This window comes from Leopardus geoffroyi, chromosome A3 (genome assembly GCF_018350155.1).
Source record: "Leopardus geoffroyi isolate Oge1 chromosome A3, O.geoffroyi_Oge1_pat1.0, whole genome shotgun sequence".
NCBI classification, from domain to species: domain Eukaryota; kingdom Metazoa; phylum Chordata; class Mammalia; order Carnivora; family Felidae; genus Leopardus; species Leopardus geoffroyi.
This window is the reverse complement of record NC_059336.1, coordinates 59,492,250-59,515,604: the sequence shown is the minus strand read 5'-3', so window position 1 is coordinate 59,515,604 and position 23,355 is coordinate 59,492,250. Positions and strand designations below refer to the sequence as shown.

Sequence of the window (23,355 nt, the reverse complement as noted above, 5' to 3'; positions counted from 1 at the left end):
TGTGATATTCTCATCCAAGCCTTGTTTAAGATGGCTTTAGGATAACTACTGACAGGGAGATTGTCTTGGGGGCAAGGAAGCAAAGATATAATTCCTGCTCTCTATACCTTCCCTGATCCTCCCCATGTACCTGCCACTTCCACCAGATGGTCCCCACTTACCTGGGGGGCCTGTGCAGCCCTGTTCCAGAACTTCCCACACCTCTGCTCTTTTGAGAGCCTACTATTCCAGGTTCAGTTCTGGAACCCCACAATCCTGGTGCAGGGCTTGGAAAATATACCTTGAACAACTTAAACTTCATCCAATAGGTGGCAAGGCTTGCTTCCTCTCTCGCAGCTGCCATCTTTATTATTCCCCTGTTCTAATCCAGGTTTCTGCTGTGTCCTGCTTCTGAAGATTCTGGCTGAACAGGCCATGCTGGGATTTAGAGGGGGGGAAGCAGGGTGTGGTTAGGGTGAGGTGTCAAATGTGGGGGATGGGAGACCAACATCCCCGGGAACCTGCTGGGACCCCTCCCTGGTCTGAGGCTCTTCCTCTGAGGAACCTCTGAGTTACAGGCTGAGTCCCTTGCATGTGGTAATCTGCCGGATTTCTGTGCAGTTAGCCACCATGAAAATCAAATTTCATCTCGACTCTAGACACATCACTATAATGGTTTTCAGGGCTAAGACCAATAAAACTACAAAGTGTGAGGAGAGAAATCCAATAAGAAAAAGTAATTGAAGATAAAAGCCTATTAAGTCAACCTACTATGATTAAATTTTTAAATTTAGGAATTGCCCTCCCTGTTTTAAGACCACTTCTGGGAGACACAGTGGCTTCTTGTTTAACTCCAGGCTTAATGTTACTGCTGTGTTCTCACCTAGACGTTTCCCAGGGGCTGCCTTCTGGCCCCCCCTCCCCCGTCTCTGCTTCCAGGGCGGTGGTGGCACCCCTCTGGCCTGGCCCCGCCCCTGGCCCCACCCTACAAGCATCCAGGCCTGCCCAGCCCTGCCCCACAAGGACAACTGACCCCGCCCCGCCCACCGCAGTAGAGACTGGCGGAAGAGGACCTGGCTGATTGGGACTTCTAGGAAGGAGGTCCTGAGCAAGAGCTGGGCGCTGCCAGGGGAAGGACGCAACCAGGTTTGCCCCAGGATGCTTCTGTAAAGCCCTCTCTGAGCAGCAGTGTAGGGAAAAACTGCTTCAGGAGACAGGGGCATGGGCACCTGCTCTAGGCCTGGAAGGGGAGGCAGTGGGCTCTGGAGGTGAGAGGAAGTCAGATGGCCTCAGTGGGGCAGGAGAGTGAGGCCTGCAGGGTCAGTAGCCCCAGAGGGTAGGGATGGTTGTGGGAGTGCAGGTTTTGGACATACTGTGAAATGCCCAGGAGATGCTGTGGTAATGGTCTCCACCTGTTTGGCAAAATATGTTAGGAAAATGAACCAAATGCTAGAGAAAAATGACCTAAATCTAAATGCCAGAAGTGGGGGATGGCACCCAGGTGTCCAACCTTTTGTTTAAGAAAGAAAACGTTATCTTTTTAAATTAGGACTAACTTTAAGGCCTTAAATTCACATACATTACTATTCACACTATAACGTTTCAAATAGAAAAGAGGTAATCAGCTCATTAGGTATGAAATGACTTTAACAAGACTTTGCTAAAACTTTACAGAAAAATAACTCCTGTTACACCCTTTGTGTTTCAGTTGAGGATGAAAGGCTACCACACTGCCTGTCATCAGTGTTGCCAATGGTCACACTTTAGCCGTGCTTCCCTTCCACAGTCCTGTCCCTAGCAGCCATCTAAGCAGGCCTGAGCTGCCTATCACTGTCACCAGGTCTCAAGGACCATGTGTGGCCATGGAGCACCTCCCCTGGAACCGCAGCACATGTTAGATTTGGCACATATTTTTTATTTTCTTTTACTTTCACATTTACAAACTCAGGAAGCCATTTTGAGAGAGGGAAGGTTGAGGCTGCCTGGAAGAAAAGCAGGGTTCATGGGCACTGTGCAGAGTCGGGCACTTAGGACTTTTCACAGGGAAACTATCCTGAATCTCAAGAGCCCTCATTGTCAGTTGACATCTGAAATAGTAGCTGTGGCTTGCTCCTCCGTGCCTGGAAGATGCGTTACTGGAGGCTGCCTTGGCCCAGGATTTTATTGCTGGTGAACTTGAGTATCCAACTTACAGTTCAGGATGATGGCATTATCAGAAATGGGTCCAGTGGTGAGCATTTTGCAGAGATGAAAGGAAACAGCAATGTGTAAACTGCACTGATTCTGCAGTGCTGGCAAGTTTCCCACACTTGCCTCTGGTCCCGGAGGGGGGCCCTAGAGATGGGTGTTGTCCATCGGGATGGGACAAAGAGGATGGACATGCTCAAATCCACAGCAGCTGGAGTGCCAAAACCTAAGCAGCTCTCCCTTCCCCCATGCTATGTGCCCTATAAGGCCCCCAGAGATGTTCCCTTTCTCAGATGGAAAGAATGTATAGTCCCCTCACTTTCCAAAGTTGTATCTCTTGGGCTGAGTGAGACAAGTGTTTGGCAGGCAGTTCAGAAACATGGACTAGAAGTACATAGGCACAGATCTTGGAAAGATGAACTGCTGAAAAGTACCTTTGGGTCACCTCTGAATTTCACAGGAACAAGAGAGTCATGGAAAAATGGTTTGCCTGTGATTATAGCAGCACTAGGACGAAAGCCAGAGGTGTAATTTTATTACTCAGATTTGATCCTGTATCAGCCCCATGTGACTTTTGCAGACCATTAGCTTCTCCCTCTCTCCTAAAAGTGCTGGGTGCTAGTCTTGCAACCCTCCAGTGACAGGCGGGACCCCACCCTTCAGGGAGCTGTGTATTTGCCTCTTCCACAACTGAAGGAAATGGAAATGACTCCTACACCATGTAATTTTTCTTCCCAGACTGTCAGACTACAAATGTTTAGTCCCTTTCCCCTTCTGAGGAGAGCGAAGGCCTTATGGCATTGACAGGGGAGAGGACCGAGGGGGAAGCTGCCAGGGCCCTCAGTGCACCTTATGTCCAAACTAAGTCATAACGGTCAGGGTCCAGCTTCATCGGCCGAGGCATGCACAGGTCCATGGGGGACCGCGGTGTGTCCAGTAGGAATGGAATGGAGGACGTGTCATTTCTGTGCCCACATCTCCCACCTGGTTAGCCTCTGGTCTAACAAAGATGTGAATTCACAGTTCTACACATTAGTTTAGCAAAAAGTCTGGTTTCTGATACCCAAAGAGCTTAAAGTCCCCTTCAAAACGTGCATACAGGCGCCGGATGTCTCGTTTGCTGATGCCCAGAAAGTAGCGCTCCACCTTGGTTCTGTTATACACGGTAATGCCCGGAGGGATGGTGGGGTAAGATACCAGGTGGTCTATGCCGGCTTCTTTTAAGATGTATGGGGCATCATCCTCCAGGGTCTCGTGGTGACCAATCACACTGTACTTTATCTCACAGGGTGCACACAGTTCAACGTACGTCACCCAGTGAATGATGTGGTCCCCAAACTGAAGGTCCAGCCATCTGTGGTTTGGATCACCCAGGTAACGTACAAAATCTTCAAACTGGATGCCCCTGGTCTCTGTCCGGTTCCTCCTATATTTCCTAATGATGCCAGGGGCAATCTCATGCCTGTACCAAGGCTCAAAGCGGGGATTGTGAACAAATTTATCCTTAAATGCAGAAATCAGCCTTTCGAAGGGATCTCTTACGATAAAAAACTTGAAGTATGTTTTCAAGCTAAGGAAGGAAATGAAGATAAACAAGCAGTTAGGCCAATGCTGTTGATGGTAACCAGGGCAAGGTGGGAAAGGGGAGGGTCCCTGCTGCAGCTGCCACCACCATGTCTAGAACGCAATCCTGTGAGGAGCAAGTGACATGCATTTCTGAATCCACTCAGCCACCTTTGGAAGCAGATCTTGCTACTGACCCATCTTACAGTGAGGAAGTGGGGGCTCAGAAACCATAACTGTCCCAGGCCACAGGACTCCTCATCTGAGAAGGTCACTGTGAAGACATCCATTTATCTGAATAGATATTCAAATATTCCAAAACTTCAAGGACATTTAAAAGTCTTGTTGGGCAGAGAACTGACAAGGCCAGGAACCTTGAGTGAGATAAGAATAGCGGAGGCCAGAGAAAGTTACTTTAGGGTCCATCTGTATAGAGTCAATTCACAACTGCCAGGGGAAGGACAGCCAGAGCAGGGGACAGGTAAGAGAAGTGGGGAACACGGCTGCAGGCTCCAGCTGGCAGGAAGGCGGCCCAGGGGAGCTGCCAATAGTGACGGGGTTGGTGCAGTGGTGGCAGCATGATGGGCCTGTAATGGTGCTGATGGAACAATGACAACATCAGCCACTGATGTAATTACGGTGCTTACTCCATGCTGGAAACTGCGCTCAGTGCTCTGCACACTTGAACTCCTCTTTTCTCACAAAAGCTCCCATGAGATCAGTGCTTAGGTGGATAGCAAGACACCCTTACCCAGGAGGCTCTCTGATCTGGCATTTAACACCTGCATTCTATAGGTTTTGTGCAAACTGGGAAGACCAAACAATGCCAGAAGCAATGAAAATCAAGTGGCTGAAAAGTAAGGGAGGTCAGAGTTCATTTGGTGCCCTGACATTTATTTGCTGCTTACGCATTCTGATTCCTTTTAAGCTTTGTTTCATGGGGTCATTTCTTGGCTAATGAAAAGAAATTAAAAAAAAATTTTTTTTTTTTAATTTTTTTTTTTTCAACGTTTATTTATTTTTGGGACAGAGAGAGACAGAGCATGAACGGGGAGGGGCAGAGAGAGAGGGAGACACAGAATCGGAAACAGGCTCCAGGCTCTGAGCCATCAGCCCCGAGCCTGATGCGGGGCTCGAACTCACGGACCGCGAGATCGTGACCTGGCTGAAGTTGGACGCTTAACCGACTGCGCCACCCAGGCGCCCCCAAAAAAAATTTTTTTTAATGTTTATTTACTTTTGAGAGAGAGAGCAAGCACAAGTGGGGGAGAGAGAGAGAGAGACAGCATCCAAAGCAGGCTCCAGGCTCGAACTCCCGAACCATGAGATCATGACCTGAGCTGAAGTTGGACGTTTAACTGATGGAGCCACCCAGGTGCCCCTAAAAAGAAATTTTCAATTTACTAGCTAAGTGATTTTTAAAATGCCCAGTCTCCATCCTTGCTGTGGTCAGTGAGGTCTGTCTCTCTCTGCCTATGTCAGGTCCATCCCCCACCCCTCTCCTTAGGGCAGCTACGACAGAAGCAGGTGTAATACCTTTGGAAGAAAATGAAAACCTAAGTGGGAATCCCCTGTAATGCAAATCCCTTTCCTGTGACATAAAGGTTCTATTAAGTAAGGAATCCATAAAATTTAACAGGACTGAAGCAGAACAAAGACAACTACTCATTTCTACTAAGAAAATTGTGTAACCTTTGTTTTAATGGACCGCAGGAAGGTAAGAATGGAGAAAACATTGTGGAATTCTCATAAAGGTTTGTAACTTTAAATGCACTGAACCCTGAGCATATGCTCAGTGGCCTCTCACCCAAGTAAACCAAAAGCCCCCAGTAGTCCTCAGAGCAGTTTGATACACATGGTAAGGAGGGAACTGGGCCTTGGATTTTACAAAAATCCCCCTCCCCTTAGGAACCTCTCCTACCGCTTCTGAATTTCTGCATCACTGAAGGAAGAGAGACGAGGGAGGCCATTCTTCTCGTGGTCATGAACCACATTTTCAGGGATCTCCTCAATGGAAGGAAAGGCCCCTGGTAAGGAAACAAGGGAGTACAGGTTGGCCACCTCAGTGCTACCTGTAAAGGAGGATGCTTGGTTTCTTAACTTGGGCCCCATGTTCCCCACAAGTCCATCCCCTAAATCTCAGTTTACGTCTTTGAATTCCAACTGCTGTGCCAAGAGGAGAGAGTGAAGAAAAGCTTCTGGTAATCCATAAGCCAATAGATGAGTTGGGGGTGGGGGGGATAAGGGGAGGGACACTGCCAATACCTACTCCTGGCAGCACACCTAAATTAGGTTAAATCTGACATTTAAAAAAGATCCCTGTATGCATACAGAATTCCTAAAACAAGCAATACTCATTCTACTCTGAAACTGGGGGGAAAAGCCAGAGGAGTGGCACTGTGAAACATACTGGTGCCTGAGGCCCTGTCGGGGGCCGGGGGGGGGGGGAGGGGGGGAGCCCATTACTCCCAATGGGCTTGGCTCTCCCAGTCCCACATCCCCAGGCCTAAGATGGTTCTAGGCAACCTCACCATGTCCCAGACTGGCAAGTGGCAAAGCTGACTGGTGCTAGGAAAACCTGGCCACTGTTGTGGGAGCGGTGTGATATATCTGAAGCAAGGGACAAGGAGGACAAGGAGGACAAGGAGGGTTTAAGAAGGCAGAGCAGGAACCTTGGGTACCTCCGTCCTCAGCCTGGTGGACTGAGTAGGTTTTTCATTCTTTTCTCTATTTAGCCAAATGGAAACAAAATGTCATTATCCATGAAGGTTCCAGCCAGGCCTCTGCAAACCTTCCACCCTTATTTGTGTTAATCCTCTTGTGTTGGAGTCCAGCAGGGAAGGATCTGTCGGGCCATCTAGGCAGTGGCCACTGCCTTGTCTGTTTGACTTATACCTTCTCCAGATATGTAAGTGCCAGTCCAGAACCCTGCACAAAGTGCTTTGGATGACCATAAAATGAGCAAGATGAACGTCTGCTCTTGAGGGGACAATGAAAGAACCAGCTCTGAGGATGTGTGCCGGGACCTGCTCAAGTACTTGTCCTCATGCAGGTGTCTCCAGGGACCACTGAAGACAACCACCGGAACCATCCTCTATCTTATGGCCTGGCAAACCTGCCCCCATTTTTATCCTGCCCTTGTAAATTGGTGTTTACTTATTTAGAGTCTGATGCTTTGCACTGTGCTGGCAGATTTGTGAGACGTTTGTGTAATTATTGTTTTAAATTTGATTTGTAACCTCAATCTTTGATGTCAAAAATCAAACATTCTGTCGACTCAAGAAGCACATTAATCAAACACTATAAAATGAAGCAAGTGTCTCCCTTTTCTCCCCCAAACAACCATGAAAAGGCCAAATGACCAACAACTCTGAGGACAGCAGGAGATGTGGGCTAGAGGACAGAGACCCCAGGGCCACCTCCCACAGTGCTCTGAGGGCTGATTCCTGGTCCTGGAATGATTTCCTTTTGAAGCTGAATTTAACAGAGCCCATATTTATCTTGGACCTACTCAAGGTAACTGGAGTTTAAGCAAACATGATATCTGAAGAGAGTAGTGAGTAATCAAAACCTGTAATGTATGAAGTCACTTTTCAATGATCTGATTTGTTTCCAAATAAAGATCCGATTTCCTGAAGCAGGTCAATTGAATCCTCTGACTATGGAAGCTCAGTGTAAAATGGAGATGCTTGCTTTCTACCCAAGCAGCACAGAACACCTCATCTGTGGGTGAAGGGGGCAGCCCTCCCAGGCATGGGTGCAGGCCCTCCCACTACAGAGGGACAGCTGGGAGGGCAGTGAGTGTGGAGCCTTGACTTACCAGGACAGAACTAGCCACAGCTGAGAAGCAAGGCCACGTATCTGAAGAGAAGAAAAGGGGTCAACCTGGGGGTAGGCAGGCTGCCTGAGACAGGGATTCCGCTGTGGAAAGTGAGGAGATTCTGGCCGTAGGCAGGGCCCTTTGAAAACCTCAGTATCTAAAACTTTTAAACCACCAACTTTTAAAGTACAACTTCAACAGGGAAAACAACAGAGAACTGACTACAAGGTTACCAGCCCCTCCAGGACAACTGTCCCTTCCCTTAGCTCCTTCCTGCAGTCCTCCTCCGTCTCCCCTGCCCAGGCCACAGTGCCCCTCCCCAGGCAAACCCTGCTGTCCACTGACCACACACATCCACCAGGCGCTGCACGCACCGTTTAACACGATCAGCACCTTCTTCCACTGGGTGTTGCCCACTTTAGGAGTCTGGCAGAAAAGAATCTTGTGCTTGTCACAGACAAATATCCGGTCCAGGACAAACTTGGATACTGCAGTGTGTGAGAGATTCTTCAGGGCTTCATCCCTGCAGACATTTCTGATGAGTTCCAGGCGCTCCATATAGACCAGGGGTTGAACAAGCCGGCTGTCTGAAAGCACTTTCCCGGTCGGCTGCAAGTAACAAGGAGGCAAAAGAGGCACAAGGGCCTTGTTAATAGAAAATAGAAGCCACCGGGAAGGCCCTGCCCCCTGACCTCATAGGAAGAGCAGAGCTCTGTAGGTACCATTCACTTTCACGGGATTCAGGCTACGTGGATGTGCCAGACCAAAGCTCAGCAGAGACATGAAGATGCTTCCTCCTCCTCAGCTTGGACAGACTTAGGAGGCAGCAGTGGGTGAGCCGCCGACACTTAGCTGATGGCAGGCATTGTGGCCCATAGCTTCTTGGACACGCAGGGTACTTTGCATTCAGGGATCTTAGTGAAGGCCAGTTTCTGCCCCCTTCCTGCTCCCTAGCACTTCCTTCCACTCAATTCTGAGTGTACGTATGTGAACTGTACCTAAGGACCAGTCATCAACACACGTGCTGGCTGTTTTGAAGACCCTCTGGTATACTGGTAAAAGTTTAATTAAAATTCATGATTAAATTATTAACTAAATTAACTCATTCAGTGTGTTTTAAAAATGCAAAAGCCATTACTCCACCTCCTCCGTGACAAGCACGCGGTTAAGCTTCCCTGTACCGTGGTTTAAACAAAGGGGACGAGTTCTGCGCGGTAGCGGTGTCAGCTGTACCAGAAGCGTGGCCACTGCGGGCAGGTGTCGGGGCACGTCCTCCCACCCGGTGAATACATCCGCGTGAGCATGGGTCCAGAGATCCCCCCGGCTGCAGGGAAAGCGGGCCTGGGAGCAAACGGAAGTGGGCGCGCTGGCAGCCCACGACCAGCCCAGGACCACGGGAACCGCTGCGGGCACGGCCTCCGGCTAGGCCTCTGAGGTTGGGGTGCAAGCTGCACCAGGACGCTGTGGCTGCTGTTTTTTTTTATCGTATGCCGTCTGGATTCGGAAGCGTTTGTTTTGTTCACCTCCGAGTTATCTGGAGTAGGTCTCTTAGCAGTTTCTCCTCTCAGAAACAGTATCATTCCCAGTCTGTGTGTAGCTAGGACAGTTCCTCTGTAGCCTTCACACACAGAGTGTGACTTGAGGGTGAAAACCGTCCCTACGACACCTCAGGCTGGCACTGACGGCTGCAGGGAGGTGCACGTGCGGCCCACCTGCCTGCCACACTTTGCAGGCAACCCATTTTTAATACCTGGGTGCCTGTAGGATTTTTTTTCTGTCATGTTCCAGCACGTTACAAATTTTGCCAGGATAGGTCAGCGTGGGTCTCGCGGCTGATTTGCCTGGAAGGCAGGGAGCCATCTGTAATCCTGTTCAGAAAATGTCTTTTTTTCCTCAGGACATGGGGGCAGGGATTAGGCCCATGTGCAACAGAGGGAGAAAGTCATTTTAGGTTAGGAGGCCTAGGTTAGGAGGTGGGCAGGGGTTTTGGGATCAGACTTCTCTCCACAGCTCACATGGATCTTCCCACCAGGTGGGAGGACTCCTTCGAGCAGAAACTAGTGCTGATGTGTGCTCCATCATTTGCTCACAGCGGCTACACTTCCCACACTACTCACACCACTAGGGTTCAGAGCCCGCCCCCTCTCCTTCAACGCAGGTTAAGACACATAACCATGTGCTTGTCATTCAGGAAATGTAGTTTTACACCATACAGGTGTTATACCTCAATGAATGTTTTTTAAAAAGGAAACATAATAAAACTTCTGGTAGTGACTGAAGAGAGCCATGGATTGTGATGGACCGTAGCTGATGTTTTTTCCTTTTAATGCTGGCTGTTTCCTTAAAATACAAAATGAACATAACTTATTTCTTCATAAAAAAGATGAATTAAAACTATTGCCTGGTGGGGGGAGCACCTAAAAGACTTCTAAGAGGTTCTAGAAAACTGGTCCAAGTCCTCTGTGGTTGGGTTTCTACCACATCTGGGTTACTTTATGCATCCAAAGGTAGCTCTGCAAACATAGCACATTTTTGTCTTTCTTCAGCATGATCTTCACTAACTAAAAGCCACAACTCTGCCAGATCCCCCTGAATTTCTTTCCAGGGCTGGCCTGTCCCTTTCTTACCAGCTATGAACCCTTTTCTTCTTTCCTTCCTCCCCTTTTCTACAGAATGACAACCACTATTTCTAGACACTTCCTGAATTGGCCACAGGGCCTTTCCACTGCCCAATAAATCAGATATGAGTCAGTATGGTTGGCAAGGAAAGCAGACGCAAAATGGGTTCATTTGACTTTCCTTCTTAAGAGCAAGTGGACTTAAAAAAACAAAAAAGATGAAAAAGCTCAAGTTCCAAATTATGACATACACTTTTGGGGACCGCTTTAGAACCTAACAGAATATCTATAACAGAAAATGGCTTTTGTTAACACTCGATTCAAAATTCTACTGCTCCGTCACTCAGGAGAGTCAACTGTTTGACGAGTATTTATCGAGTCTTTACTCTGTGTTTGGCTGGTTTCAGTGTTCTGTGGAGACACGGGGAAAGCCTCAGCTGAGTAAGAATACATGGCACTGTCCATGTACATGAGGGTGTACACGCCCTGAGTGTGTGTTGGGGGGTAGGAGATGAGGAAGACAGAGCAGGCAGAGGGAATATGCCAGCAGTTCAGTGACACCCTGTCCTCAGTGACTTATTACCCCCTCCCTGTTCACATCACGGTAGAATGTCTGCCCACAGAGATCTCCTGACTTCCCAGGAAGCATTCTGAAAGGCAGTTCTGAATAAAGAGTCTGTTTCTGCCAACCCCACTCCTTTGGCCACCTCCACTGTGGCTCTTTTCCTCAGCATTTTGAAATGTTTCTGTTGCTGTTTATTGTCTATTCATTCCTTTTAAGTTACACAGAACTTCTTCCAAGAATTCAAATCAGATGGTCCCCTAAATTAACTTTATTGAATGGACCAAAATGGCCTTTTATCTGTTAAAATGCACTAGGTTTCCAAAGCAATCATTTATGAGGCTGCTGTAACAACGAGTCCTCCCCTGGGACTAAGTCAGGTGTAAAATGGGGGAGAGAGATATAGCCTTCCAAAACACATGAGAACACACTGGAAAGACTGTAACAGAGGATTCCACCCCACCACACCAGTTCTCTGCTTTCCCTCATGGATCTGCCATAACCAAACTCCCTGATATCCCTTCTCACAGGTTTGACTGAATTTCCTGGGTTTCCCTGGTGAAGGGAAGAGTGTTTTGGGAATTCCTAATGGCTACTTCTTGAGGTCAAGACATTCTAGAAGTGAGAGCGGGCACCTGCAGACTTACTCAGCTCTGATCCTTCCCAGAGCACGGGCACGAGCCCACCACCCTGGCCTTTGCCTTCGTGCTTTCATAAATGGAGTCTAATTTAACCTCATTCCCTCCCTGACCCCAACTCTTGCTTACTTATTGACACAGTCTCTGTCTCCTCTCCTCACTCTATTCCAATTGCTTTAAACCTCAGATCTAACCTGGATCACGGATGACACTCAAGACCAACGCATCGCAGGGCAGCACCTCCAAACAAGTTCTCAAGAAACTGCAGAAAATCTTCCTCCGTTTCAAATTTGCTTTTCTTCAAGCTTAAGCATTAAATATAAAGGAAGACAACTGCTCATTCAATGGTGCTTATGGACTGGCATGGTTTTCTGTTTTCTTCCTTTTGCAACTATACTAAACCAATTTTAATGACTGACATTATTTTCCATTCAAATATTCAGCTATATTTAGCACAAAATAAACGTTCTTTTGCAGTTTTTAAAAATTGGAAGTATAACCAACATACAACATTGTATTAGTTTCAGGTGTACAAAATATTCACTCGACAACTGTGCAAAATAAACTTTTAAAGGTGAGCTACACAACCTGATCACCTTTAGAAGTCACCTTTCTTTTGGGAAGACATTGCTGAGTTTAACATAATAACTCTTGGTCTCAGAGCACTGAGTCTGACCACTGTTCCCCACTCCCTCACACCCCTTGATGCGAGAAAGTGCAGGGGACAGGGGACATGTAGCTGAAAGTCCCCGCCCACTACCTGCTGTCCCTGATACACTGGCTCTGTTCCTTGAGCCTCACACTTTCCAAATGCAAAATGAGAATAAAAATACTTACGGCTCAGAGGGCTGTTTTTGAGGACGGGTAAGATTAAAACTCAGTAAAATCTTCTGTGAATTGCAAGGCATGTTCTGGTGCAGTATTTCCAACCACAATTAGTCCTGCAGGCCAACAGCCTTTGCAGGACGTGTGTTCCTCTGTCCCCTAAGAGTGCCACCCCCCAGGATGGTCACTTTTGTTCTTTTCAAGTCACAGCATCCTACCAGCACCGTGGTCTCAGAGCACTGCATTTCTCTTGTGAAACTCTTACCCCACCTCTGTGTCATTACTGATGCCAGTAACTAAACATTTATTTCCTTACCCCCTTCTATTAAGGCCACTCTCCTATTTCCTTCAGGTTTCTCTGGTTTCCTGTCTCTGTGGTCCATCCACTCTCTTCCCTTGCCCTGGAAATGCCTCAACCTAAAAGCAACATTCCAGGTCTGCTTCAGGGAGTTCTGCAGACTGGACGAATCAATCAGTGTCCTACAACCTGTAAACTCCAAAAGTACTTCATTCTAACCAGGTGCACACTTTCTAGACTTTGTCAGGTTCTAATCTGTTGTCCTTCTTGGGCAAATCAAGGACAGGAACTGTCTCCTTCTCTATGGTTAAATTCTGGGCTGATAAATGTCTTCTAGCTCAGTCTACCCATTTCATTTCTTTTGGCATAACTGCAAACCAAACCACGGAATGGGTGTTAGGAAGTAAGAGGGGATCTCAAGAGTATGCTCCTCATCTTGGCTGGGGAACGATTAGGAAGTTTTGTGTAAAAGGAGCTTGAGGAGAAAGACTTGGGAGTCAGAATGTCAAGCAAGAAGAGTGCTGAGTAGAAGTCGGCAGCCTTGGGCTCTGCCACTAATGCCCAGATGATTCGGGATGATTAGCCTTTTCCCTAAACTTGGTTCTCTTATCCATAGTGCTTGGAGGGGAGATTAGCTGCTCCTTGGTCCAATACCCCCTCCTAACTTTAAAGTTCCAGGATTCTGGGTCAGAGACCTTTTCCCATTGTCTTGGTTTTCTCCTGACCTTGCCCAACATCCTCCATTCCCCTGCCAAGGCTCCTTCTCAGCTGGTCAGGAATTCAACACAATCAACATTTACAGAGGATCCATGATGTACAAAGCACTGTGAGGAACATAAAAATAGATGTGACCATGCCACCTCCAAAGAGAAGCTAAAAAAGATGAGCAGAAAGGTGCAGAAGTAACAGAAGTCACAACTACGAAGCAGAAAGTGATGGTTATAGGAAACCAGCTGACATGAGCACAGAGGGGAGGCTAGTTCCCATGTGACAGGGGGACCCAATGGGGCCACAGCGGGTGGAAAGAAGACACCACAGTGAAACTGGAGAGAAGCAGCTCTGCTCCTCATTGCCCTCTGCCTTGCTGTGCCCACCTTCAGTTCCTCAGGAAAGTGCTTCTCTCCGGGTAACTTCCCCACATCTGGCACGGCTGTCAGCAACAGAAATTCCTGTTTTGCACTGTATGCTAGGAGACAGAGAGGTTAAAGCATATTCTTATGGAGGAACAGACACACACATCAGCGAGACAGAACAGAGGCCCCACAAAGAGGCCCCCACAAATATGCCAACTGACATTGGACACAGGTACAAAATCAGTTCGGTGGAGGAGAGGCCTTTCAACAAACAATGCTCCGGCAACTGGACATCTATAGACCAAAAAAATGAACCTTTCCCTGAACCTCACACTTTACTCGAGAATGAGTGCAAAATGGATCAGAAATTAAATGTAATAAAACTTTGAAGAAAACATAGGAGAAAATCTTTGGAAAACCTGATAAACTGACTCTCACCAAAAAAACTTTTGCTCTGCAAAACCCCTATGAAGGGGATGGAAAGACAAGCTACATACTGGGGGCAGATATTTGCATATCAAATATCTGACGATGGACTAGTATCTGGAATATGTAAAGAATTCTCAAAACTCTGCAGACAAAAAAAAAATCCAATTAGAAAATGGGTAAGACATGAACTGGCATTTTACTGAAGAGGATCTACAAATGGCAAATAAACACATGAAGAGCTACTCAAGGTCATTAGCCAGCAGGCAAATACAAATGGAAACCAAAATGAGATACCACTACAGACCTATCAAAATGGCTAAAATAAAAAACAGTGAAAACTCCAAATGATAATGAGGCCGTAGAGACACTGACTAATTTACATGGCTGGTGGGAATGTAAAATGGCATAGGAACTCTAGAAAACAGTTTGGCAGTTTCTTTAGAAACTAAGCACGGTGCTTGGGTGACTCAGTTGGTTGAGCATCCAACTCTTAATTTCGGCTCAGGTCACGATTTCAAGGTTGTGGGATCAAGCTCCAAGTCAGACTCCACACTGGGCATGGAGCCTGCTTAATACTCTCTCTCTCCCTTTGCCCCTCCCTACCCCTAAAACAAAAAACAAAACAAAACAAAACAAAAAAAAGAGAGAGAGAGAGAGAGAAAGAAAAACAAAAAACCTAGGCATTTAACTACCATGTGACCTAGCAATCGCATTCGTGGGCATTTATCCCAGATAAATGAAGATTTATATCCACACAAAAACCTATACACAAATGTTTACAGAAACTTCATTTGTAAAGCCCCAAAATGGAAAAAAAAAAACCCAGATGTCCTTCAACAGATATATGGATAACAAACAGTGGTGCATCCATACCATGGAATATAACTCATCAATAAAAAGGAACAAAGTATTGATACACCCAATTAAAGTTGGATGAATCTCCAGAAAATTATGTTGAATAAAAAAAGCTAAAACCAAAAGGTCACATACTGTACATAACATTCTTAAATTATGGAGAATAGATTAGTGGTTTTCAAGGGGGGTGGGGGCCAGGGATGGGAGACAGGGAGAGGGAGGGAGGTGTGGCTATAAAATGGCAACCCAGGCATCCTTGTGGTGATGGCGATGTTCTGCATCTTGACTGTATCACTGTCAACATTGTGACTGTAACTCTGCACTGTAGTTCTGGAACGTTACCACTGGGGTAAACTGAGTAAAGGGTATGCAGAACTCTGCATTCTTACAACTGCATATGATTCTACAGTGATCTCAAAATTAAAGGGTAATGAGAAAAAAACCAAGTTAGTAGTCAAGTCAGTATTTACACATTAGTTTAAAAATTCATGGAAAGTGAGATTAGACCAGACGAATCTTACAAAATGCTAGTCCAGAGTAATAATTTACAAAAAAAAACTGATTTGGGGGAAACCTTTGAGTAGAATTTGAAGATAATTTTCAGATCTTTACAATCAAAGAAACATTTGCTTCCAAAATTTTGCAAAGTCTAGGGGCACTGGGTGGCTCAGTCAATTAAGTGTCCAACTCTTGGTAACAGCCCAGGTCGTGATCTCGTGGTCATGAGATCAAGCCTCCAAGTCAGGTTCTGCACTGAGTGTGGAGCCTGCTTGGGATTCTCTCTATTCCTCTCTCTGCCTCTCCCCTGTTCATGCAAGCATGCTCTTTCTCTCTAAGTAAACATTAAAAAAAATTTTGCAAAGCCTAAAAACGTAGAGAGAAAAAGTAGATACCAAAAAAGTACAAAAATCAGGATAACACAGCATCAACAAAGGGACATTTATTTCACTTTTAAAAAATAATCAAAACCTACTCCTCTTGGGTCATTAATAGCAACATGTGCACACTGGACTACAGCTCCCCACCCGCACTGGTCTGGCTGTTACACCTCCTCCAGGCCCCTGGCAAGCACTGCTGCTGGTATGCACCATGGGCTGACATCCTCCTCGCCCAGGGAGGGCAAAAACATCTTACAAGTACCTGACAAAAATAATAATCCCTTCTCCCCATCTGTTACACGCCTTTGAGTTATCGGACTCCAATAAAAACCTCTTTGCCACATACCTTTAGGAACGCTACTAAAATCTTTTTTCTTGTCTACATGTGATTTAAAACGCAATCCTAACCAAAGCTGTGTGCAGGAGCTCGTCTGTACCTGCAGTAAGGTCGAAGAGCCCTGTCTATGTGCCTTCAGCCCCCAAAGCTCCTGAATGCACTCCAAGGACTCCAAGAGACCAGCCTCTATCCATCCTCCTCCTTTGCAACCTGTCACCTTTGGGCACTGACATGCTGACAAGAAAATTCACATTCTATGCCTATCTGGTCACTTCGTGTTCTGACAGCGTCTTCTAAGACTAGCACCGCAATGCTTCGTTCTGCCACAGGTTGAATGGATTTTGCAGAATCCTAAGCTTCCTTAATAACATTTCAGATGGGACAATGCATCCTGAATTCTAAACAGCTGACTTGCCAATGAATCTCTGAAGCAACCTGTTCTACACACTCGGAAGCATACAGAACGAGCTTTGGCAACTGTGGAACATCTTGCCTTCCAATACCACAAACACCAGTCAGTCATCCACCAATTTTTATCATTTTTATGATTTTAAACTTCTTGATACTTGCTTCAAATAAAACTGATAGTACAGTTTACATTTGGATTTGTTTTATTTCTGTTGCTCTGTCAACAACCATTTGTTTTCACAGATGCTATTATCCCCACTAAGATCAAGGGACAGTCTCCTTCTCCACCCTGACCTTTAGGAACAAGCCTCTACCTCCAGAATCAAGGATTCTGATCCTGTAGGTAAGGCCAAATGTTCATAAAGCATCAGATCACTTTTGTTACAGGCATCGTTATATTTACAATGTTTTATAAAATGTCTTTAAACATGCCAAGTGATGTACCCCGTTGTTCTTCTAGAAGTGATCACATCCACTCATCTCCCTGACCACACTGTGCATCAGCCACCCAGCGTCAGTCACCTACCCATCACACGCAGGCAGAAGGCACGCAAAGATGTTCAGGTCACGGACCCTGCCCTTAAGCGACTAACAGCCAAGGTGAAGGGCTGAGCAGAGGCAAAAGATTGGAAGAGGAAGTCAAATTGAAGTGAGAAGAAAAATCAGTGTCTACACACACACCAGATTCACAAAGATGTCGTTTTTTGTTTCAAGTCTCACTGTACCATGCCATCAAATTCCCGTCACTGAATGGGATTTATTTCTTGTGGTACGGTCCAGTTAGAACACCTGAACCTAGATCAGTATGATGCTGAAATTTTTTAACCAAGGATGAGTCATTTCCACAAATATTTCCATGGCTTCCTTGCTGAGCTGACTAAAGACCATAAGACTATTTTTTTTGAAAAGGTAAGTGAGACTTTAAACAGCGTTTCAAGACAAATCCACTCTTCCTATCAGTTTAAGTGGCAGGGAAATCATTAAGAACAGGAGAGTAAAAAGAAAACACACTCGTCCCCTGGCAGATTCTGGAACAGAGCCCCATTTCCCAGAGGTCAGAGCCAGAAGGAGCAGCCCCACAAACACCAGAGTTACAATCGGCTCCCTGAACGCTGACACCAAGGATGTGCCATCTGCTTTACAGAAAATAGAACCTCATCATATAGGAGAGCACCGTCAGTTCTTTGTGATGATACTTCACATTGTGCTTTTGGTTCAAAAGCCACAACACTGTGAACATGAGTGAAACAAATTCCAGCACATGAGAAAATCCCTTTCGGTCACACGTTCACAAACCTCATTCAGTTTCCTATACAGCCGCAAGATCCACCAGGGGGTTTAAATGCCTCCCCAGACAAATGCTCTGTCTGTACCCATGGAACCCTAGAGTGGCAGGAGATGCCCTCGCCGACAGCCTCCAGAGGCTGTGTATTCGACTTCTCGTGGGTGCTCCATCCCTGCCCAATCACCCAGACTGGAAGACACCCAGCATGGGAGCTCCTTTCCTTCATTCAGAAAGCCAGTGAACATCTGTCTTTGTGACCCCACCCAGGCATTTAGGGACAATCAGGTAAGGTTCTGTGTGCTCAAGAAAGGCTGGGTTATGTTTGGGGCCTGAAAACAAAGGGTTCTCACTTTATGTTCCCTGCACACTGTGGGGCTGACACTGTCCTCCCAGGCAGTCCGGCAGGCTTCCCGGGGGGAGGGGGAGGGGCAGTGGGGCCAAGTGTGCACTGCCTCTAAGGTCCCCACCAGAAGTGGTCAGCACCCCTGCGCCCCCATTCACTAACCACAGCAACCACACCAAACATCCAAGGGTGCAAAAAATACTTGGTGAACAGCACCAAACAGATTTTTCCTTCAGGTTTAAAATCCTCAAGCCTTTCACCCTTCCCTCTAGGTTTCACCTTCTATCCCTTCGACTATTTGCTCCACTTCACAAAACCCTCTAGAGCTTCTACAATTTTCTGAAAGCATTCAGCATGAAACCTGTCACATCCTAGTGGAATGACACCTCGCTTATCAGATACCATTGAGGAATGACATGTCCTTCAGAGGCTATTCTACCAGAGAATATTACAACTCGAGGCACACAACTTACTTATTTTTTGTGTCTCATAAAATATATTACCTATACTCCTACTTTTTGAAACAAAATAAACCATAAACAATTTAACTTCCTGACTTGCCTTTGAAAGTGCCTTCTAACTTACTAGGTGACATTTAAGGGGATCGGGAGTAAAATGTGTAGTTGTGGACCCGTTTTCACAGTGATCTCACATCCTCAGCATCTGCCTCTCTTTCTACATTTGCAGTTCTCCCCTGGGTCACACTCCTAGAGACTCTAACTGACGTGGTCTCTGGTTGGGCCAGCAGAGAAAGGTTTACAAAGTCCCACAGATGGTTCTAATGTGCCACAGGATAAGAACCACTCCTCTGATGCTGAAGGAGGGCTCTCCATCACAGGTACATTTAACTATACCGGAGCAGCTGGAGAAACATCCAAATGGTCAAGCTGAGATCATTGTCTCAGATTCCAATGACGCCCCAAGATTCAGCACCTGCTGTTCTGACAGAGGCCCCCGGTATGGACCATGATTATCTGTGATTATCCACAATACACTGTGATGCTCTTGGCCGCCTCAGATATCTGCAGTTAACACAGCCTTCCGGAGGCTGTGAAAACCTCTCAGGTTCTCACGAGAGGTCCTGGAAGGTGCAGGTGGCACCTGTAATGACAGCCTGTCAGGCCCGAGCATGAAGGAGCTGAGTTACTGAGTGCAAACACTGGAGCTGAGAACCACCTCTTAGGGTCAATTTCAGGGCCATCCTCTTAGGCCTGCACATCTGCCTCCAGCCTTGTTCCCCTACAGACAGAGTGAGAGAGCGAGAGCAAGTGAGAGAGCGAGAGCAAGTGAGTGAGAATGGAGGGGCAGGGGGCACTGGGCAGCCCTCAGCATAGCCGGGAGCTCTGTGGGCTGGAGCAGGGCCCTGTAAGCTGCTGGCCACACAGATGGCACAGTTCATGCAGCCACCAGGAGTAAGTGGGGAAAACAGCTGGAACGGATACTTTCCTGATCTCCCTTTCCTAAGGGCTGCTGTCTGCAGGATAATGTGTAAAGTGAAGATGTCGTATACACCCATGTGCACAAGCATCCTCCCCGTTAGGCAGATGTTGTCAGGCCACCCTGAATCTGCTCAGGAGTCTTTTCAACATCTCCCGTTTGTCTTGCCTCACTTTGCCATGGAAGGAGTCACCTTGGGGTTCAAGATGACCATCAGTGCACCTCCTTACATACACCCAGCAACCTCACAGATCACAGAGAGAGCCTCACTGTACTCAGGTCAATCTTGGAGCCGTCAGAGTATGTCCAATTTGTAGGAAAAAAAACACTGATGACCAGGTAAGCAAAGGTCAAGAGAATAAACTAAAATATGCTCTTCTGAGGCTGAATTTGGTGCACTTAATGTCTTCATCTGAACACCTACGTCAAGTAAGGGGAATCAAAAAGTCCTCAAAGGCTACCCAGCACGGGGGCACCTGGGTGGCTCAGTCAGTTAAAGCGTCCAACTTCAACTCAGGTCATGATCCTACGGTTTATGAGTTAAGCCCCTCATAGGGCTCTTTGCTGTCTGCACAGAGCCTGCTTCGGATCCTCTGTACCGCCCCCCACTCCTTCCCCTCCCCAGCTCTCTCTCTCAAAAGTAAATAAAGATTAAAAGAAAAAAAAAAAGACTACCCAACACATATTTAAATCACCTTCCTTCTAGTACACTGAAGGTGACTTTCAAACACATGGCTACCAGCACACAGCACCAACTAGAACACAGAGATGCTGGTCAGTCATGGTAGCATCTCATGATGACACGAAGCAGGGGGAAGTCCCAAGCCTGGAGCCTACCAGATGCTCTGGAGAATGGTATTGCTGGGAAGAGGTCACCAAGGAAGCCCAAAGACAAAGTATGCTCCACCTGCCCCAGGGGAGATACTGGGGAAGAGACTTTCGTCCATTTCCACCTCCTCTCCTGCACTTCTTTAACATGAAGGAATTGGATGCCGTGACCTCCAAGGTCACCTCTGGCATTAAAGTTCTTTTGATTCTGTGACAAAGGTCATCTGTGCATGTACCCAGGAACAGTACCACAGCATTGTGTGGATTAGCTGAAATCTATCCCACAAGGAAGCATACCTACCATCGGGGTCTTTAAAGGTCAACGTGATAAATTTGCTAGCAACCATGAACATGAAAATCACCCAAAAGCATGCGGCCAACAGAAGCCACTGGTGGTGCATGTTGTCAAATGTCAGCCATTCAGTAATTCTTCCTGGAAAACAAAAGTGAAATGCACCTGGCACTTATAAATAAATCAATTAAACAAAAGGTAATAAAAAGAACAGGTGATTTTAGTTAGTAGCATCAATACAAATATTTGAAAATCTTTTTCTATTGATACAAGGGTATTTTGACTTAGTATTTAACTTAATTTTACTCTTAATATGAACTTATCGATTTGATAATTCAAAAAAATGTAAAACACTCTAATGGAAACGAGCCATTTCTGTTTGTTTTTGGAATACATCATAAGCTTCTGCAGATTTGCCTCTTGATTCCTTTCTGGCCCAAGCTAACATCAGAACATGTTCCTGGTGCCCAGTGACAGCCAAGGCCTGGAAGCAGGTGGGCAGAAGGAGGTCTGCCAAGGGCCAGACCTTTGCTGTGGTAATCTGCAGAGGGCAGAAGCCATAGTAAGGCACTTACAAGCAGGCCTTGTGTAAAATCCGGACATGCTGACAAGATAAACATAGCCACACCTACGGAATCTCTAAAACAGTAAAAATGAACACTGGAGCTTCTCTCTCTCTCCATTCACTTGCCTGCAAGAGTCTGCGCAGAACCTTGGGGGTGGGTGTTTTTCATGCTATCACTGCCTGAGGAGTGATGCAGGGCATGTCAATCCTTAGCATGTCACAGAAGTCACACTCTGCTGCAGGGAACACATAAAGAACAGGGAAGTCAGTCAATTCTTGGCAAGAGAGACAAAAAAAGGGTGTTTTATTTCACCTTTAACACAGTGCTTCTTCAGGCCAAACCAAACCACTTAAAGAAACCATGCTGGGCTGGGTTGGTTTTCACTAGCTGACTGAGGCCATCAGGGAGAACAGGTCCTCTCAACAAGGTGCTGATGACATACGATTTCAGAGAGCTTCTGAATGCCAGCTGGGACAGAGCTCAGTGAGGACCCAGGTAATCAACTCTCCTGCTTGTCTCAACACTTACCTCTCAGCATTTCACTGGAACCAGGCATCTGAAACCTGAATTCCCTCTACCAAGTGGTTATCCAGCCTATACTTGAATACATCCTGCAATGGGGAACTGACCATCTGCCATGCAGCCCCTGTCTTTACAGGGTGGCTCAGGAGCTACCCTCTGTCAACCTCAGGTGCTCATCACACATTAGACCCAGTCAGTGTGTTTCCTGAGGTCTTCAAATAGGGTTGCTGGATTAAATAAATAAAAATAGTGGACAATCAGTTATATCTGAATTTCAGATGAGGAATACAGCAGTCTCCCCTTATCCATGGGGGATACTTTCCAAGGCCCCCGAGTGGATGCCTGAAACCACAGATAGTACTGAACCCTTGATAGTCTATGGTTCCTCCTACACATACCTATAGGAAGCTTTAATTTATAAATTAGGCACAGTAAGAGATTAACAACAATACCTAATAATAAAGTGGAAGAATTATAAAAATACAGTAGAACAAAAGTATGTGAATGTGGACTCTCTCTCAAAGTATCTTACTGTGCTGTATTCACCCTTCTTGTGATGATGTGAGATGATAAAATGCCTAGGAGAGGAGAAGAAGTGAGGTGAATGATGTAGGTACAGTGACATAATGGTAGGCAACTAACTGACCTTCTGAACATTTGTCAGGAGGAGGATCATCTGCTTTCAGAGTGCAGTTGACCGTGGGTAGCTGAAACCATGGAAGGTGAAACTGCAGATAAGGGGGCACTACTGTGAATAATATTTTAGTAGAAATATGTCCCAAATATTATATGGGATGTTCTTATACTTCGAGAAGCTATTTGTTGCCTGAGTTTTGAATTTCACTGGCAATCCTGTGTTTTATTTGGCTACACTACCCAACATGGGGCATGCCAACCCCTCTCTAATCACCTAAAGCCAGCTGGCCTGCCTTGGTTGAATCTTCCTTTCTCCTTTAGTCCTTCTCTTCTGAGGCAGCATGGCACAAAGCAGAGAGCCCTAGGTGGCTCCACCACTCATCAGCTCTGTGACTCAGCAAGTCACTTAACCTCCCTGAGCCTTGACTTCCCACCTCTGAGACAGGGTCCTCCTCCTTCCAGAGTGGTCATGAGGATTAAGTGGCCCATAACAGTCCCTCTATAAACATAAATTGACCCTCTGTGACTTTCCAATTCGATCTGCAGACAGCCTTCTTGGTGGCCAGAAATGAAAGCAACAACATGGCCTGCCTCAAGGAGACAGGAAAAGAAAGGTGAGACTCTCATCCCAGAGGACTCGAGCTCCTAATCCTTCTCTTCCGGGAACAAGTGAGGCACAAACTGTGCCCAGCAACATAGGGCACTGCAGTCCTGAGTCCACTGATCTTGTCCCTCCAAGACAGTGATGCTCGGAGGGGTCCATCCCCATGGGTCACAGTGGGAGCACTCCAGAATGGCAGAGAGGCAGAGGAGCCAGTGTGGGCTGGGGAGGGAGTAAAAAGAAAGGAAACAAGTACCAGAGAGGAGGTAAGCAACCAAAACAGAGAGGCATTTGCTCCCTTACACCAGTTTTCATGAAGTCTTGGAGGCTGAGGAATAGGTCCCGGGGCTGAGTGGCCTGGGGCTTGCAACCCAT

General features: G+C 46.6%; 1 protein-coding gene across 5 annotated transcripts in view; it reads right to left on the bottom strand.

Moving 5' to 3' along the window:
• Window positions 1-1,873: 1,873 nt before the first annotated feature.
• The window catches only part of CHST10 (carbohydrate sulfotransferase 10), a 30,197-nt gene continuing 8,715 nt past the window's right edge, over window positions 1,874-23,355 (bottom strand). For 4 of the 5 annotated variants that reach the window (XM_045445703.1, XM_045445700.1, XM_045445702.1 and 1 more), the window contains 6 exons: window positions 21,347-21,456; window positions 20,665-20,796; window positions 13,585-13,676; window positions 7,924-8,158; window positions 5,651-5,756; window positions 1,874-3,736 (listed from right to left, as the gene is read on the bottom strand). In XM_045445703.1, the coding sequence (XP_045301659.1) occupies window positions 3,199-3,736; window positions 5,651-5,756; window positions 7,924-8,158; window positions 13,585-13,676; window positions 20,665-20,796; window positions 21,347-21,389 (1,146 nt within the window). In that variant the 5' untranslated portion in view covers window positions 21,390-21,456 and the 3' untranslated portion in view covers window positions 1,874-3,198. Of the gene's footprint in view, window positions 3,737-5,650; window positions 5,757-7,923; window positions 8,159-13,185; window positions 13,315-13,584; window positions 13,677-20,664; window positions 20,797-21,346; window positions 21,457-23,355 lie in introns of those variants that run through there. The other variant, XM_045445705.1, reaches the window with a different exon arrangement.